This window comes from Camellia sinensis, chromosome 14 (genome assembly GCF_055761805.1).
Source record: "Camellia sinensis isolate YWXY chromosome 14, ASM5576180v1, whole genome shotgun sequence".
Classification (NCBI taxonomy): domain Eukaryota; kingdom Viridiplantae; phylum Streptophyta; class Magnoliopsida; order Ericales; family Theaceae; genus Camellia; species Camellia sinensis.
In genome coordinates this window covers 61158066-61177145 of record NC_138974.1, presented here as the reverse complement: position 1 = coordinate 61177145, position 19080 = coordinate 61158066, and the positions used below count along the sequence as shown (strand labels likewise).

The following is a 19080-nucleotide window of genomic DNA, read 5'->3' as shown; positions in this document are numbered from 1 at the left end:
CTACGTTCAAGTAGGGAATGACCTAGATGTTGATAACCGATCATCATGTAAAAGTGTCACGTCATATGTGTTACCAAACCGGCCCTCAACAACACTATTATACATCAGCAAAAAGAAATCACACCAAATTCCACAAAAGAATAAATATGTAAAATATTACCCTCAACAACACTACTATACATCAATAAAAAGAAATCACATATGTAAACTCCACACATGTCAAATCAAAGGAAATAATCTTTGTCAATTAAATAGGACCAAATGATTCATAAGAAAAAACAAAGGCCTAAATGGATCAACATATCTCAAATTGGGATTTATCGGTAATTTTTCTTAATTCATAATCATTTTATTTTTTTTCTCACAAATATGACACTCAACTAAAAAAAACTCAATCATCTTTTCAAACATAAAAATTTAAACCTACTAAAATAGTCAAAAATTAAAATAACCTACTAAAATGGCAATTTCCAAACACCAACAATTCCTGGTAATACCGAATGCCAAAACTATATAAACGAGATTTAACCCAGTTAGGGTGTGTTTGTTTTGAAGGATTAGGGGGTGGGATTGGACTATTAGTCCCATCGGACTAATAGTCCATTGTTTGTTTTATTTTTTTTGCTCTGGACTAATAGTCCCCCGGACTATTAGTCTCACAAATATGAGACTATCCTATCCCATGGGAGGAGGTGGGATAGAAATCGTGGTATTGGTATCCCATGAGATTATTTTATGAAATGTCTATTTTACCTTCCATGCTATTACTTAGAAAATAATTAGAAAATGATTAAATAGTCTTTTGAACATTTATAAATTATTTTTTCAGTGTTGTTAATTTAAAATTATATATTAAATAAAAAAATTAATTATAAATTATAAATTTAATTTAATTAAAAGTAATAAATTATTAATTATGGCTTTATAAATTAAATTTTTAAGTGTTGTTAAAAAATTAAATTTACATATTAAATTAAATTATTTTTTTAGTATTGTTAATTTAAAATTATATATCAAATAAAAAATATAAATTATAAATATTTTTTAAAAATAATAAATTATAAATTATGGCCTTATAAATTAAATTTTTTTAGCGTTGTTAAAAATTTAATTTATATATTAAATAAAATTATTTTTTATTGTCGTTAATTTAAAATTATATATTAAATAAAAAATATAAATTATAAATTATAAATTTAATTTAATTGAAAATAATAAATTAAAATAATTAAATTACTGTGCAAAAAATAAAATAAAACAAATTTTTATTTAATCTAATTAAAAATAATTAAAATATTAAAATTATGTTTAATATTACTATTACTTAATAAATAATTAAAAAAGATAAAATAGTCATTTAAGCATTTATCCTTCTTCCTAATATTCTAAATAAACATTAAATAATTAAAAATAATTAAATAAACATTAAATAATATTCTAATAGTCCATGCCTTTATCCCGTCCGTCCAAACAGACGCGTCTTAGCTTTTAGGAGTCTCATCTTTTGCACACTCGTTCGGGACTGCAGCGTAGCACCACCACAGCCGCCGGCGTCGGCCTCACACTAGGGGTGGTGACTAGTTTTTCGAAGACACAAACATGGTTCGTTTTGCTCTCTTTTTTAACCCCTCGTCCTGTTCGTTTTTATCGCAGAAAATGCTAAACTAGTCAATTGTCATAGATTGCATTTGCTTGTTTTTAGGGGTTTTGAAATGTTTAAGTATATCTTTGTTTCAATTGAGTACTAAAACTGAGCACGGATCTGTTGGGTGTTGCATGCATGATCAAATTCTGTGTGTGTGTTTATGCGATAAACAGGAACTCTGTTCAATTGCAGAGAAATATGGATGTGTTTCTCTTTTTTAAATGATTTTTGTGTGTTTTTTTTCCTCAAGAAAAATAAGTCTAACAGATGTTTCAATTATTCTTAAAAGTTGGGATTTTTGTGAAATATTTTTCTTAGCATTCCATTTTTTTTAAAAAGTTCCCAGGAATATTTAATTCCAAATTAACCCAACCAATTTGGCAAGCCTCATTCATGGTCTACTCTCTTCTCGCTGGTCATCCTTCATTCTTACGTAACTACAAAATTTAGTATAAAGTATAATTTTTTTCCCTTTATTTATTATTGTTATTTTATTTAGAACAATTTTTATGCCTAACAAATGAATCCATGATACTAATGAGTATTAATAAATCTGGAATTGACCTTATGTTACCCATCAATTCCAGGTAAGGAAGTACATGTTGCCTGTTGTCTTCTATAAGTCGTTCATAATTTATTTAAAAATAATATAAAAAATATTGAAGTTGTTCGATAATTAAAGAATGGTTCTTTTAGACTTATATTTTGGTTAAATTTGAACAAAGTAGTTGAGTTCAAATCCTTTTTGAAAGGGCCCACCCTATAGCCTGTATCGTATTGTCAAAGCAAAGTGATTGCGGGGTGGGGTGGTGCAACTGTAACTTCTGAATATCTTCTGCTCAAGGTGGTTAAATTCAGTCTGGAATCCTCTTTCTCATGCATGATTGTTGTTTTTTCTCAACTGTACTAACCATTAGCAAATTAGAAGGACAATCAATGGGCGGACTGCAATTCCTTCTAGCAATGTCTTGGTATCTATTTATTGTTGTTTTGGGTTTATAGTGTATTATGTTTTCAGCCATGCATCTTAACAAATACGTTTATATTCATATATGCACACAATCTGACTGGAATGCAGAGTGCTTCTATCTCATCTGAGGTGATTTCCTGATTGCTGAACCTTCAATTTTATGGTGTTTTACAGGCTAGAGGGTTGAAGAAGCATCTGAAGAGGCTTAATGCCCCAAAACATTGGATGCTTGACAAGCTTGGTGGAGCATTTGTAAGTTTGTTTTGCCATGCTTGTACCATTTGTTCTTGCAAGGTACTTGTAACGCATCAGATCTCACTTTTTTTGTGCATTTTCTAATTCTTTTGGTAGGCTCCCAAACCATCATCTGGGCCACACAAATCTAGGGAGTGCCTCCCATTGATCCTTATCCTGCGGAACAGGCTGAAGTATGCTCTCACATATCGTGAGGTCATATCCATTTTAATGCAACGACATGTTTTCGTTGATGGGAAGGTCAGGACAGATAAGACCTACCCTGCAGGGTTCATGGGTATGCAAACTCGGTTGATGTCCACATTTTTTATAATAATATTTTCGTATAGTCTATCCTAGGTTAAGGAAAAATATGAAAAGATGGTGGAAAGGTGGATTTAGTTAATGTATGATGAAGCATTGTTCTCTTCCTAAATGTTTATGTGGTGGTTCTATGTGGAAATTTTTTAATAACCCTTGCATTACCCTCTCCATTGCCAGATGTTGTGTCAATTCCAAAAACAAATGAGAACTTTCGTATTCTATATGACACCAAGGGTAGATTTCGTCTCCACTCAATTAGGGATGAAGAGGCTAAGGTTAGTCCTGTGCTTTCTACTTAATTATTTTTCGTTTCTTCGTTGTTTCAGGGAAATAATTTGCTTTTGGCTACTGTTGAAATTATTATATATATATATATATATATAATTTTTAAATTTATGTGCACATTTTGGGAGAAAAATGTCATATATACCGGTCATTGGGGGACTGCTCTCTACTGGTCATTACATCAATTATTTACATTATTATGTCATGATGAGACAGAATATTATTGAAATGGTAATGCTGCAAAAGAAAAAAGTGATGCCGAGTGGAACATGAAGTTTTATTCTGATTTTGTTTTGTTTTTTGTGGTATGTCTGATTTCTTGCATATGCTTAATGATGGTGTTAGATTTGAATTGGATGAGCACTTTTTTTTGTTGGCCTTGATTTTTATGCTATGTTTACGGGATGGTTGGAGATTTTAGTTTCTAGTGGATATTGACTCATTTTTACCATTTTTTTTCCCCCTCCAGTTTAAGCTATGCAAGGTTAGGTCTGTGCAGTTTGGGCAAAAAGGGATCCCGTACATTAACACCAATGATGGGCGAACTATATGCTACCCAGATCCACTCATAAAGGCTAACGACACAATCAAGTTGGACTTGGAGACCAACAAGATCACAGATTTCATAAAGTTTGATGTTGGGAATGTTGTGATGGTGACAGGAGGAAGGAACAGGGGACGGGTTGGAGTCATTAAGAACAGAGAGAAATACTATCCATGTCCAGGATGCTACCGGTCATGAGTTTGCAACCCGTATGGGAAATGTTTTCACTATTGGGAAAGGTACAAAGCCTTGGATCTCACTACCGAAGGGAAAAGGTATCAAGTTGTCCATTATCGAAGAGGCCCGGAAGAGACTTACAGCTCAGGCAGCTTCTACTTCTTAATCCTTATTTTTGCTTGCATCATCAAATTATCCTCTGTGCTAGTTTTAAAACCGTTTGAGCATTTTGTTGGAGGTTCATAATTGAATTCAGCTTGCTTCTGTTTATTTTGAGTTATCTAGACCAAGATAAGTGGCATAATGCTGTTTTAGAATTTTTGGGAAATACATCAAACAATTTTGACTGCTGGCTTTGTTTTGTTTGGTAATCTTGACAATATTTCACGTTGTTAATGCAATTTCTTATCATTTATTTCTCTCTTCTGTGGTCTCATAGGCATCTAGTTTTATATTTGCAGTCGGTTATGTATTTCAATGTTGTTTATTTGTTTTAGTGGTACTATTCATTTTCTTTTGTCTTGTGCTTCTTTCAAACTTTTTCTAGCATAGCAGAAAGGGGTTGAGAGAATTTGGCTTTTTTGGTTAACCTTATTGTAATTGAAAGATTGGGAAGCCTGTGTAGTGGAACAGCATTGTGGAATAATGTTTCTCAATTGCCTTTATGTACTTATTAAGATTGTGTTTGATTTATAAATTAATAGAGAAGTCTACAAATAAATTTAGGCTTGGTTTGATATAATAAAAAAAAGTCAAAAAGTCACTATCCTATTTAAGTCACATCATCTTATTTAAATCACTATTCTATTTCATAAAAAGTCAAAAAATACACTTATTTAAAACACCCAAAATAACTCTTAGCTTCTTCAATTCATTATCCTTTTATCTTCTTTTTTTTATCATATTTTTTTTTTTAAATTTTCTCATAAAATGTCATTTTTCATAAGGAGTGAGGATTGCTTCCGATAAAAATAAAGAATTAAACGTAGAACATTCTCATGAAATTTTTTGTTTGAGTGTACGAGACACTTTACATCAATCTTGAAATAATTTTTATTGATTTCAATTTTTTTAAAGAGAAAATTAGTGAAAAATTCAATTTAGAGGGTGTCTAGGGTTCGTTTGGAACGTGGGTTGGCTTCTTGGCTATCTTAGTTTGGAATTAAAAAACCTCGTTTGTGATAGGCTTTTTAGACATAATTTGAGAAGTTGGTTTTGGTGGGTTAGGGGCTAAAATAGCCACAAAAAATAAAATAGGCTATTTTAGTCACAAAAAACAAAATATCAAATCCAACCCATAATCACTACACTCCTCTTTCACAAAAAAAGTCAAAAAAGCTAAAAAGTCAAAAAACCCTTCCCAAACCAGGCTTTTTAGTCCCAGGCTAAAATAGCCAAAAAGTCAACCCACTTCCCAAACGGAGGCTTAGTTTTTTCGATTTTTGTAAGAGAAAAAATAAAATAATTATGGTTTGGATGTGATATTTTGTGTTATACGGCTAAAATGGCCCAAACAAGTATCCCAAACAGGGCCTAAGGCATTAGGTTCAGTGAATTTTTTTTTTATTGTTGAAAAGTCCACCATTTGTAAAATAGTTTGATGAGAGGTGTTTTTACTTGTTTTGAAAGACATTATTTTCAATTTCACCCTTTAATTTATTTGTTGACTTGTTTTGACTATTTGTTCAAATTATTTTCTATCTGTTCAATTTTTTCTGTGTAAATTTTATATGTGCAAATTTTTTATCTATCCAACAATTGGTTTAGCTGTTGGTACGTGGGTATGTATCATTTTGTATTTTCTTCTCTATTTTCAAGGTTTTTAAGTTCCAAAACAAGTTTTCAGCCTTGGGCCTCTAATTTTTTATTTTTCAAAACATTTTGTTAGCAGTTATTTTAATATTATAATATGTTATAGATTATATTATGTGATTGACCTCCAAATAACTTGTTAATCCTTTCTTTTCATCCAAGAAAACTTGCCCACCAAGTTTCTAAGACAAGTCTTCCATGACAAGTCTTCCAAGTCTTTCAAGTCTTCTAAGGAAATTGCTCGCCAATTTCCTTTCCTATTCTTATCCACTAAGGGTGTGTTTGATTGGACGAACTGGATAGAGGGGATTAGAATCTATCGGACTTGAGTCCTAAGACTGTGAATATTTGGTTGGATTGGATATGTATCATGTGTTTGTTTTTTCGTGGGATTAGATGTTTGGAAATGACTATTTTTAGTGAATCCAACGTTTGGTTGGACGGATTTGATAGGATAAATGAACAAAAGACTATTTTACCATTTTTCAATTGTTTACTATTAAACATATCTTTAATATTTTAATTATTTTTAGCTAGATTAAATAAAATTTTATTTTATTTTATTTTTTACACAATTAAATAAATTTATTTTTTAAAAAATAAATAAATAAATAAATAAAATATCAATAAAAATTTATATTATTTTTTTAATTAAAATTTTAAATAAATTTGTTTTTAAAAATAATAATAATTAAACAATGAAATTAAATAAAACATCTATTAACATTTAAATAATGAAATTAAAGAAAATATAAACAAAATTTTAAAATAAAATATCAATAAAATATCTATAAAAAATTATTTAAAAATAAATAAATAAAACATCAATAAAAAGTTAAATAAAATTATTTTATTTTTAAATTGAAACATTTAAATTTTATTGAATTTTATTAAATATAATATATAATTAAATAGTAGAGGGTCAAAATAGTCATTTCACCACCTAATCCCAACAGTAAATAATCCCTCCACAATTATCCCACACCCCCCCTAGGATAATATAATCCCCCATATGGGGGATAAGGAGTCCGGCCGGACTCCATGTTCGGCGGACTAAAAAAAAAACAAACATCAGATTGGATTTACTGTGCAGATTACAATCCGCACAGTAAATAATCCCCCCGTTATCCCCCTAATCAAACACACCGTCTTCTCCTTTAAGCCACTTGCCTAACAAGTTTCATCTTCTATAAATTGATCTAACTTCTTATCTTGGAGGTGAGAAGAAGTTTTTGTTGCTTTATTATGTTTTGTGTGAGATTATCAGGAAAATAAAAAAGGTGTATGTGATAAAGCTTTAGGTTCAACCAATTGTGCAGTATTGGTGAACCATACGACTTAGTCGGGTTGTTGTATTTTGTGGGGGATAAGTCAAGATTTTTTTGCTGCACCAGTGTGAGGCTTTGTTTAACCGCAGAGGGCTTGAATCTCCTTAAAGAGAGCGAATTTTTCCGCCTCAGCCTTTCTAATAGTTATTGTAATTTTTATTATTTGTATTTTCTGGTGTTTTATTTGTAATTATCACCAACAATTTTAAGGAGATTCAAATAACAAAAATTCATGGAGCTAGTATTGGAAAAGCCTAACGAAAATACCGGTGATCTCAACAAGCCCTTCCGGTTCAAGGGAGCCCATTTCAAGAGATGGAAAGGCAAGGTGTTTTTCTACCTCAGTCTCCTCAAAATGGCCCATATCTTGACCGAGAAAAATCCGAACAAAGTCTCCACTGAAGAGATGACCGACAAGGAGTATGCTGCTCATCTTGAAAAAAATCGAGAAATACAACACAGATGAGTATAAATGTCGATATTATCTTTTGAATTGTTTTTCAGATCAATTTTATGATTATTATGATACTAGTTACACCACTATTAAGAAAATTTGGAAAGCCTTGCAAAATAAATATGACACTAAAGAGCCAGGTGCTAAAAAATATGCTGCAAGCCATGTTTTCCGCTATCAAATGATAGATGGAAAATCAGTGGTAAAGCAAGTTCAAGATTTTCGGATGCTAGTGGCTGAAGTCAGATCCGAAGGCATCAAAATTGGAGACAATCTTGTTGTAGCAGGTATTGTTGACAAACTTCCATCATTTTGGAGGGAGTTCCAGAAGTCAATTTTCCGCTATCAAATGATAGATGGAAAATCAGTGGTGGAGCAAGTTCAAGATTTTTATATGCTAGTGGCTGAAGTTAGATCCGAAGGCATCAAAATTGGAGACAATCTTGTTGTAGCAGGTATTATTAACAAACTTCCATCATCTTGGAGGGAGTTCCAGAAGTCAATGCACCACAAGCAAAAGGAGACGTCATTGGAGACTCTAATCACACGGATTCGGGTAGAGGAGGAAGTACGAGGACAATATGCGCTTATGACACAAGAGCATTCTACTGCAAAGGCAAATTTAACTTCTGAAAATACTTTATCTAAAGATCGATTTCATAAAAATAGTCACTTGAAGCCAGTTAAGAAAATTTGGAAAAATACTAGAAGGCCACAAAATAAAAATTACCTGAGGCAAAAAAAAATGGAACCAAGAACCCCCTTCACAAGATCTGACAAATGTGACATGTTTTTTGTGTGTGGCAAAAGTGGGCATATTGTTCGAACTTGCAAATTTCGAAAACAACAGTCTCGACCACAGGCTAATGTTACTGAGGAACCATTTGTGGCTATGATTACAGATATTTTTATGGTTCAATCTGTCGAAGGGTGGTGGGCAGACTCTGGTGCCAATAGGCATGTCTGCTATGATAAAGATTGGTTCAAAGATTTCACTCCTTTTAATGAGGAGAGCACTGTTATGATTGGTGACTCCAGTTTAACCAAGGTGCTCGGGTGTGGGGATGTTGAGCTGCATTTTACCTCTGGACGTGTGCTTGTTTTAAAAGATGTGGTATACACACCGTTCATGAAAAAAAATTTGATGTCGAGTCATTTGCTCAACAAAGTTGGTTTCAAACAGACTATTGAATCTGAGCAATATGTAATTACTAAAAAAGGCATATTTGTGGGGAAATGATATGCCTGTGATGGAATGTTTAAATTAAATGTTGAGAATAGGAAAGCACATGTTTTTGTTTTTATGTTGTCTTCCATGAATTTTTGACATGCTCGTCCGTGTCATATTAATAGCCAATATGGGGGAGTCATGAGTAGTTTAGGATTAATTTCCAGACTAACAAATAAGTTTGAGAAATGTGAAATTTGCAGTCAAGCAAAAATAAATAAAATGCCTCATAAAAGTGTGGTGAGAAATACTGAATTGCTAGAATTAATTTACACTGATTTATGTGAATTTGAATGAATTTTAACACGTGGTGGAATAGATATTTTATCACTTTTATTGATAATTTTTCAAAATACACTTATGTATACTTGTTGAAAAATAAAAGTGATACTTTTGAAAAATTTAAAGAATTCCTTCTTGAAGTTGAAAATCAATTCGGTAAAAAGATTAAAAGATATAAAAGTGATAGAGGCCGGGAGTATGAATCTTTTGAATTCAACTCGTTTGCTCAGTCTTTGGGAATAATCCATGAAACTACTCCACCATATTCACCTACGTCTAATGGTGTAGTATAAATGAAAAATAGAACTTTAACTGATTTAACAAATGCTATGCTAATTGAAGCAGGTGCTTCTTCAAACTTGTGGGGAGAAGCAATTTTAACTGCATGCTATGTTATAAATAGAGTGCCACATAAAAAAACAAAAGTTACACCATTTGAGTTGTGGAAAAGGCAAAAGCCAAATTTGAGATTTTTGAAGGTTTGGGGTTGTCTAACTTTTGTTAGAGTTGTGGACCCTAAAAGACTTAAATTAGGTGTGAAAGCTGCCACTTGTGCTTTTCTTGGATATGCAACAAATAGTACAGCCTATAGATTTTTTGAAATTAAAAACAAATTAATTTTTGAATCAGGTGATGCAATTTTTCATAAAGAAAAATTTCCTTTTAAATTTAAAAATGGTGGGGGTCAAAATTATCAAGAAAATATTTTATCTGAAACCGGTTCCTCTACTCCTTTTTTACAAAACCAAGATACTATGGTTTTTAAACCTAGAAGGAGTAAAAGAGGCAAATCAGAAAAAGATTTTGGCCCTGATTATCATGTTTTTAATGTGGAGGAAACTCCATTAACTTTACAAGAAGCTTTGGCATCTTCTGACTTTGTTTTTTGGAACGAGGCTGTAAATGATGAGATGGAATCATTGTTATCCAATAAAACTTGGGTATTAGTAGATTTACCACCAGGTTGTTGTAAAACTATTGGCTGTAAATGAATTTTGAGAAAAAAACTTAAACCGGATGGAACTATTGACAAATATAAAGCAAGGCTTGTTGCAAAAGGTTCTAAACAACAAGTAGATCTTGACTTTTTTGATACATTTTCTCCGGTTACTAGAGTTACATCTATTAGATTATTAATTGCAGTGGTTGCAATTCATGATCTAAAAATTCATCGAATTGATGTTAAAATAGCCTTTTTAAATGGAGACCTCAATGAAGAAATCTATATGGATCAACCTGAAGGTTTTGTGGAACCTGGTCAAGAAAGCAAAGTGTTTAAGCTAGTTAAATCCCTATATGGCTTAAAACAGGCCCTTAAACAATGGTATGAGAAATTTGATTCCTGTATGATTGAGAATGGCTATAAAACGAATGAATGTGATAAATGCATCTACTATAAATCTGAAAAAAATTCACATGTCATTATTAGCCTCTATGTGGATGATTTACTTATATTTGACTCTTATTTGCATATCATCATGAAAACTAAAAATATGCTTAGTAGCCATTTTGATATGAAAGATCTTGGTGAGGCTAATTATATTTTGGAAATGAAAATTACCAAAACTTGTGATGGTATATTTCTTGATCAGTCGCATTATGTTGAGAAAATTTTGAGAAAATATAATGTTTATAACTGTAAGCATGTTCTTACTCCTTTTGATCATCATGTGCGTTTATTTCTTGTTGAAAATGATGAGGATGTAATTAATCAAAAGGAATATGCTAGTATGATTGGTAGCTTACGTTACGTGATTGATTGTACCAGATCTGACATTGTCTATACAGTTGGAGTACTTAGCAGGTTTACTAACAAGCCTGGTAGTGATCACTGGGTAGCCATTGAGCGGATTATGAAATATTTATCTGGTATCATAAAATATGGCTTGTTTTATAATAAGTATCCAACAGTACTTGAAGGTTACAGTGATGCCGATTAAAATACATTGTCAGGTGATTCATTATCAACCACTAGTTACTTATTACATTAGGAGATGGTGCTATAAGTTGGAAATCGAAAAAACAAACCATTATTGCTAATTCAACAATGGAGGTTAAGCTTATTGCTTTAGCTACCGCTAGTGAAGAAGCAAATTGGTTAAGAGATTTGTTAAATGAAATCTCTTGTTGGGAAAAACCGATTCCACCTATACTGATTTATTGTGATAGCACCGCAGCAATTGGTCAAGTAAACAACCATTATTATAACGGTAAATCCAAACCTATCAGAAGAAAACACAGTACTGTGAGATCTTATATGAATAATGGCATCATAAATGTGAATTATATTCAATCTGGTGATAATCTTGCAGATCCATTAACTAAGGCCTTAGCAAGAGATAGAGTTTGGAATACATCGAGGGGGATGGGGTTAAAGCCCATTGAATATAGCAGGAGCCATGTATGAGGATATTCAACCCAAGGACCAGAGATCCTGTAACTGGGTTCAATGAGAAAAACGATCATATGATGGCTGTGAGAAATGCACTAAATTACTTTTTTTCCATCCCTATGATATAAGTGCATTTATCCTGTTACATTATAGAGTTTGAGTTATTAAAAAACTCTTAATGAATTTCTGTAGCTCTTATTGAGTGGGGTGTCATAGTTACAGGAGCACCCTTGACAGAATTCACCTATGTGAGTGTGGTAGTAGGGTTGCTACCTATGAGATTTGGGCTAATTCTTAAACACAATCATGAATCCTGGGATCGCACAAGGTCGTAATGTGCTGGCTCTTAAAGCTTATGTGAACACCTGGAATATTATGTGTGTGCAATAATTATTTATTTCCCTTAAATAGCCATAGTTCAATGTTGAGCATACTATTGGCTTTGGAATAAATATTATTGTTTCACTAATGGAGGTTCAATGCAGAGCACACCTATTATGATGCATAATATCTTTATTTGCCTAATAATCTCAGTTTTTGTTACCTATAATATTAAAATAGGTGAAGGAATGTTAACAGATATTTTAATATTATAATGTGTTATAGATTATATTATGCGATTGGGCTCCAAATAACTTGTTAATCCTTTCTTTTCCTCCAAGAAAACTTGCCCACCAAGTTTCCAAGACAAGTCTTCCAAGTCTTTCAAGTCTTCCAAGGAAATTGCTCACCAGTTTCCTTTCCTATTCTTTTCCACTAAGTGTCTTCTCCTCCAAGCTACTTCCCTAACAAGTTTCATCTTCTATAAATTGATCTAACTTCTTATCTTGGAGGTGAAAAGAAGTTTTTGTTGCTTTATTATGTTTTGTGTGAGATTATCAAGTAAATAAAAAAGGGTGTATGTGATAAAGTTTTGTGTTTAACCAATTGTGTAGCATTGGTGAACCATACGACTTAGTCAGGCTGTTGTATCCTAGGGGGGACAAGTCAAGATTTTTTCTGCTACACCGGTGTGAGGCTTTGTCTAACCGCAGAGGGCTTGAATCTCCTTAAAGAGAGCGAATTTTCCACGCCTCAGCCCTTACAATAGTTATTGTAATTTTTATTATTTGTATTTTCTGGTATTTTATTTTTAATTATCACCAACACACTTGAATTTAGTAATTTTACAAGCCCATTTTCAAAGATCTTTTCTCACTAATAGTGCCCGAGGTCATTAGAGATGGTGAGGAATGAAGAAGATAGTGAAAACTTATTTTGGAAACATATGAAAATATCATTTTTTAGAAAATTTTAAAATTTTAGAATCAATTTTACTTTTTTGAAAACAAAAACAACATATAAAACAAGTTGCTCGAGTGTCACCACAGAATCCCCACTATCGGTTGGTAATCCACCCAGAGTAGTGGTGGTAGCCACAGGTCAATACATCTTTCTTAGCTAACTCCTCCCAATCAAAGCTTCACTTCCCTTAACAATCCTACAATCACATGTATTCTTTCAAACCCTCACACTCACAGCCCAAGTTTCAAAAACATACTATTAAAACTTCAACACTCCTGCAAAACATATATATATATATATATATATATTTTTAAATAAAGAAACTAATGAATTACAACTTCCATGTATAGAAAAACAAATTCAATAAACAGTCAAAATAAAAGCAAATACAAAACTAGGATCATAATTTCAATCAAATTAGATCACTTAAGCAAGCTCAATTTCCTCGAATCAATCAAGACAATGATAAAACCATAATTTTGCATGATCATCTCGAATTTACCAATCAAAAAATCATATAACATTGTGAATTGGCCAATACAACATCATATATATGCAAATATACACTCTCAAATACATACATACATACATGGTACATATACATACATAATATGTGCAAATAAAAGCTATCTGTTGAAATTTATCTATTCAAAATTTCTATATGTTCAAATTATTTGTTGAAATTCTATGATTTTTTAATTATCTGTTCAATTTTTTGAACAAATTTGTTCAAAAAGCAACAAATTTTCAACAACAATCCAACCCACCATCATCGTCCAAAATAGGGTTGGGCATAGAGTTATCCGAACAGCACAACCCGTCCAATCCGAGCCGATCTGTATATAAATGGGCGATTTCGTAGACACAATGCGGATAGATGCGGCTTGAAATATGTCATGATTGTGGGTTACGGGTTTAACCCGTACTCGCAAGAACCTGCTCGCATTTAGACCTTTTAAAAAATAATAATAATAATTTAAAACCTGAACTTCTGTTATTTTATTATTGCATTTTGCATGAATGTAAAAGTTAATGAAGAATTACCTATGAAGCACGGACACCTCTCCGAGGGCTCCGTACCAGTGTCGGACACGTGTCGGACACGGACACGCGTCGGACACGCGGTGGACACGTGTCGGACACGCACTACAGAGTGTCCAATTTTTTTTTTTATTTTTTCTGAATCCGGACACGTCCAGGACACGTTATGGACACTTTCGGACACGCACGGGGCCAATTTCAGAATTTACAAAACATTTTTAGGGTCAATTTCAGAATTTACAAAATATGTTTGGGGTCAATCTGTAAAAAAGCCCTAAATCGATCAAAAAGCCCTAATCGATCAAAAGCCCTAATCGATCTAACAGCTTAGTAGAGATCAAAAAGAGAAAGAGAGAAGGCGAAGAAACAGAGGAGAAGAGAACCTGGGCTCGTCCGTCGCTGCTCGTCGCTGCTCGTCGCTCGTCGTCGCTCCTCGGCCGTCGCTCGTCGCTCGTAAGGTACATCTTCTTCCTTCCTCAGCTTCGGTCTTCTTCCTTCTTCTTCGCCAGTCGATGTCTCTCTCTCTCTGTGTCTGTCGAGGTCTCCTCTCTCTCTCTCTCTCTGTCTGGTCTTCGTCCATCGTCTCGACTTCGGTCTCTCTCTTTCTCCTCGACTTCGGTCTCTCTTTTTTTTTCTATTTTCTTTTTATATTTTTTTTCCCTATATTATTTCAGAATATATATATATATATATATATATATATATTTATTAATTAATTTTTGTTAATAAGTCTTTTTTTCAGTATTTATTTCAGAATATATATATATATATATATTTATTAATTAGTTTTGTTAATATGTAATATATATATATATATTTTATTAGTTTTGTTAATATATATATATTTTATTAGTTTTGCTAATATATATATATATATATATATTTTATTAGTTTTGTTAATTTTAATAATAATGTGTGTTTATTAATTTTATTATAGGAACAAATTTGTAATTCTGAAACAATGGCTACTGCGGGTGGTAGTTCTAATGATGTACCTGATGATTATTTTGATGAGAACAAACCATTGTGGAAGTATGTAACTAAATTAGCAAAACCTGGGGAAGGTGGAGGAAATTGCCAATTACAATGTAATTTTTGTAATAATACTTTCAAAGGTTCATATACAAGAGCAAGGGCACATCTATTAAAACTTCCAGGAAAGGGAATTGGTGGTTGTAAGAAAATTACAAGTCAAAAACTTTCACAATTGCAAAATGAGAATGATGCTGCTGAATTGAGAATTAAAAATGCTCATCCCAAAAATGTACCACTACCCCCTTCTAGTGTATCAATTGGTAGTAGTTATGCTTATGAATCAAAGAAAAGGAGGACATGTGCAAGTGGGAGTGGGAGTGAGAGTGGGAGTGGAAGTGCGCCTGGGAGTGGGAGTGCTATTGAGAAAGCATTCAACATGAAGGATAGAGAGCAATTACATTTTGAAATTGCTAGGATGTTCTACTCAGGGGGGGTACCATTTAATCTTGCAAGAAATCCTTACTATGTTAGCTCTTACACATTTGCTGCAAACCATAATATTCCTGGATATTTGCCTCCCGGTTATAATTTATTACGAACCACATTACTTCAAAAGGAGAGGGCAAATATTGATAGATTGTTGCAACCAATTAGGGGTACATGGAAGGAAAAAGGGGTGAGCATTGTTAGTGATGGTTGGAGTGATTCTCAAAGGAGGCCTTTGATTAATTTTATGGCGGTGAGTGAAAGTGGGCCTATGTTTATTAAGGCAGTTGATTGTTCTGGAGAAACTAAAGACAAATATTTTATTGCAAATTTGATGAAAGAAGTGATTAATGAGGTTGGGGCTAGTAATGTTGTTCAAGTCATCACGGATAATGCTCCTAATTGTAAGGCAGCTGGACAACTCATTGAAGCTCAATTCTCTCATATTCTATGGACTCCTTGTGTAGTGCACACATTAAATCTAGCTTTGAAAAATATTTGTGCGGCAAAGAATATTGAGAGAAATGAGGTCACATATGAAGAGTGTAGTTGGATTAGTGATATTGCCGGAGATGGTTTGATGATTAAAAATTTTATCTCTAATCACTCAATGCGATTGGCTATGTACAATGAATTTGTGTCATTGAAGTTGCTATCGGTTGCCGAAACACGATTTGCCTCCACAATTGTGATGCTCAAGAGGTTGAAGCTTATAAAACATGAGCTTCAAGCAATGGTAATTAGTGACAAGTGGAATTGCTATAGAGAGGATGATGTTGGGAAGGCCAAATTTGTAAAAGAAAAGATTTTGTATGATGTGTGGTGGGACTACATTGATTACATTCTTTCCTTCACGGGTCCTATATATGACATGCTTAGGGCTTGTGATACGGACAAACCTTGCCTTCACTTAGTGTATGATATGTGGGACACAATGATAGAGAAAGTGAAGATGACAATATATAGGCATGAAGGGAAAAGAATAGATGAGGAATCTACATTTTACAATGTGGTACATCAAATTCTTGTGGATCGTTGGAATAAAAACAATACTCCTCTCCATTGTATGGCACATTCATTGAATCCAAAGTAAGTATCACATTTAAATTTGTTTTAGATATTTCATTTTAATGGACTTATCTAGTCTTTCTTGAAATAATTATTTTTTCCTATTTTGTATTGTAGATATTATAGTGATGAGTGGCTCCATGAGGATCAAAATAGAGTTCCTCCACATAGGGATGAAGAGGTGACACGTGAGAGGAACAAGTGTTTTAAGAGGTATTTTGAAGATATCACAGAGCGAACCAAGGTGATAACTGAGTTTGGAAAATTTTCGGGTTATGTTGAAGCATTCTCGGAGTATGATTCTATTCATAATAGGTGGCACATGGACCCTTATACTTGGTGGTGTGCATATGGTGCATATGCACCATCTCTTCAAAAACTAGCTTTGAGATTACTTGTGCAACCCGCCTCTTCATCTTGTTGTGAGAGAAATTGGAGTACTTATTCCTTTATTCACTCAGTAAGAAGGAACAAAATGGTCCCTCAAAGAGCGGAGGACTTGGTGTTCATTCATAGCAATCTTCGTCTTTTATCAAGGAGGAGCTCCCAATACTTGCAAGGAGAGACAAAAATGTGGGACATTGCTGGAGATAATTTTGACTCACTTGATGATATTGGAATGCTTGGGATAGCTAACCTCTCACTTGATGAACCGGCTATGGAGGCGGTCCTATTTACAGATGAAGGAGAAGATGGAGGTGGTGGTGAAGATGTTGTAATAGTTTCCTCTACTTAAATTCACATTTTCTGATATTTATGGATTTTGTAATAGATGATAGTTATTGGTACATTGGATAATTTTATATTTTGTGGTTTGATTTTCATGCATTTTGTAACAATTGATGGTTGGTAGCTTCAAATGACATGTTATGTATTGATGGAATGCAATTTTATGTTATTTCAATGTTTTTTTAATTATTTTTTAATAATTTTATGACATATAATAAATAAAATTAATTATATATATTGAACGTGTCCCCAGCGTGTCGTGTCCCCCATTTTTTGAAAATTTGCGTGTCGGCGTGTCCGTGTCGTGTCCGTGTCGTGTCGCGTGTCCGTGCTTCATAGAGAATTACTTTTAAATAAGTTTAGGATTTTGAATGATTTTACTTTAATAATATTGTTGGGTAGTAAATAGTGAATGAGATTGATGATTTAATTTATGATTTTGGAAGATATGCTTGTGTTAGTTTATATTTTGATTTAAAAGTTTAGGATTTTAAATGATTTGTTTGTGTTATAAATTGATTTTATTGTATTTTTTATTTTATAAGTTTTAATTTATTAATTATTATTGTTGAAGCATTTTAGAAGATAAGGGGAAAAAAAGCCTAAAATAAATATTTACAAAATGAGAAAAAAAAGCTCAAAAACAAAATTTTTTTTTTTTTGCAAGTCCAATCCCCAAATCGCCTGCATATCCGCGAACCCTATCCGTACAAACCGCAACCCGCAGTGCGAGTTGTTGCGGGTTTAATTTTTCCTAACCGAGCTGCAAACCGTCCAAAATAAATCTGTGACCACCCCTCCAAAATTCTATATTTATTGAAATTTATTTATTCAAAAATTCTATATGTTCAACAAACAACAAATTTTCAGCAACAACAATCCAACAATCCAACTTGTCCCTCCATCTCCTTCTCCACAATCGCCGCCGAATGCGTTGGTAAAGCTTGCGGCGATGGTGGGAGACGGTAAAAATGTGATTACGTTGGAGTTTTAGAGGCAAATGGAGAATGAACTTTAGGATAATCCAACAATAACAATAACGATACATACACATATAGGTGAGAGTTAAGTGTATATATATACAAAGAGAGAGGGGGGAAAAGAGTACATGAAGATGTTGGAGAAGGAACTCCATACGAAAGCTACAGCGATCTAGAACCTGATCTGGATCTAGAATTGAATGAGCTCCACGCGAAGGCTATGGTGATTTTGGATATGAAATCGAGGGAGTTCAACAGCAATCCAGAGCTCGATCGGCAACGGAGTTGAGGAGCTTTGTTGCAATGAGCCCTTGCTGCGATGATCTGTTCACGACTCACAGCTTTTAGACGATGACGAGCGACAGAGGACGACCGAGTCCACAACGAATGAGTTAGAGTCGGAACGGCGGAGGGCGGTGTCTATATCAACGACGATGCTAGTGCGTCCGACGGTAACTGAGCGATCTAGGGTTTTAAGACTCTCTCTCGCACGTTTGTCTGTCTCACTCTCCTCTCGTGGAAAAGTTCTCTTCCTATTGCTCTGTGTAAATGGTTAATATATAAAGGTAATTTGGTCATTGTGAAAAGTTATGTCCTCGTGAACCTACTAATTTCATGCTTGAATCTTTGAGAAATAAAATTTTGAATTGGACTTTTGAATGGAACGTCCTTTTTTAAATTTTTGTGCAATTCTAAAATATTATTTTAAGAATAATGTTAGAGATTTTAAATATTCTATCAAAAGTTTTATTAAATGTCTCATATGGGCGTGGGATTGTCACAATGTTGGTCTCATATGGATCCCACACCACGTGAGATATTTGGTAAAATTTTTAGTAAAA

At 33.2% G+C, this 19080-nt stretch overlaps 1 protein-coding gene, 1 long non-coding RNA gene and 1 pseudogene across 4 annotated transcripts; 2 read left to right on the top strand and 1 right to left on the bottom strand.

Annotated features, from left to right (window-relative positions):
• Window positions 1–1464: 1464 nt before the first annotated feature.
• LOC114310560 (small ribosomal subunit protein eS4z-like) lies at window positions 1465–4598 on the top strand (annotated as a pseudogene). The gene is made up of 5 exons (XR_014351480.1): window positions 1465–1602; window positions 2790–2867; window positions 2967–3147; window positions 3351–3448; window positions 3928–4598. The product of XR_014351480.1 is annotated as a small ribosomal subunit protein eS4z-like (transcript).
• Window positions 4599–13509: 8911 nt separating this feature from the next.
• LOC145808014 (uncharacterized) lies at window positions 13510–18768 on the bottom strand. Its single transcript, XR_014351485.1, has 2 exons — window positions 18367–18768; window positions 13510–13895 (listed from the first exon to the last, which is right to left on the bottom strand). It is a non-coding gene; the product is annotated as an uncharacterized LOC145808014 (long non-coding RNA).
• LOC145808011 (uncharacterized) lies at window positions 14121–17433 on the top strand. 2 transcript variants are annotated; one of them, XM_082907330.1, is made up of 3 exons: window positions 14121–14458; window positions 14938–16550; window positions 16647–17433. In XM_082907330.1, exons 2-3 carry the CDS (start codon window positions 14962–14964, stop codon window positions 17263–17265), a joined length of 2208 nt encoding a protein of 735 aa, XP_082763456.1. In that variant the 5' UTR covers window positions 14121–14458; window positions 14938–14961; the 3' UTR covers window positions 17266–17433. The 2 variants fall into 2 exon arrangements, with proteins under 2 accessions (XP_082763456.1, XP_082763455.1); XM_082907329.1 differs by lacking the exon at window positions 14121–14458 and having other exon boundaries at window positions 14625–16550.
• Window positions 18769–19080: the final 312 nt, after the last annotated feature.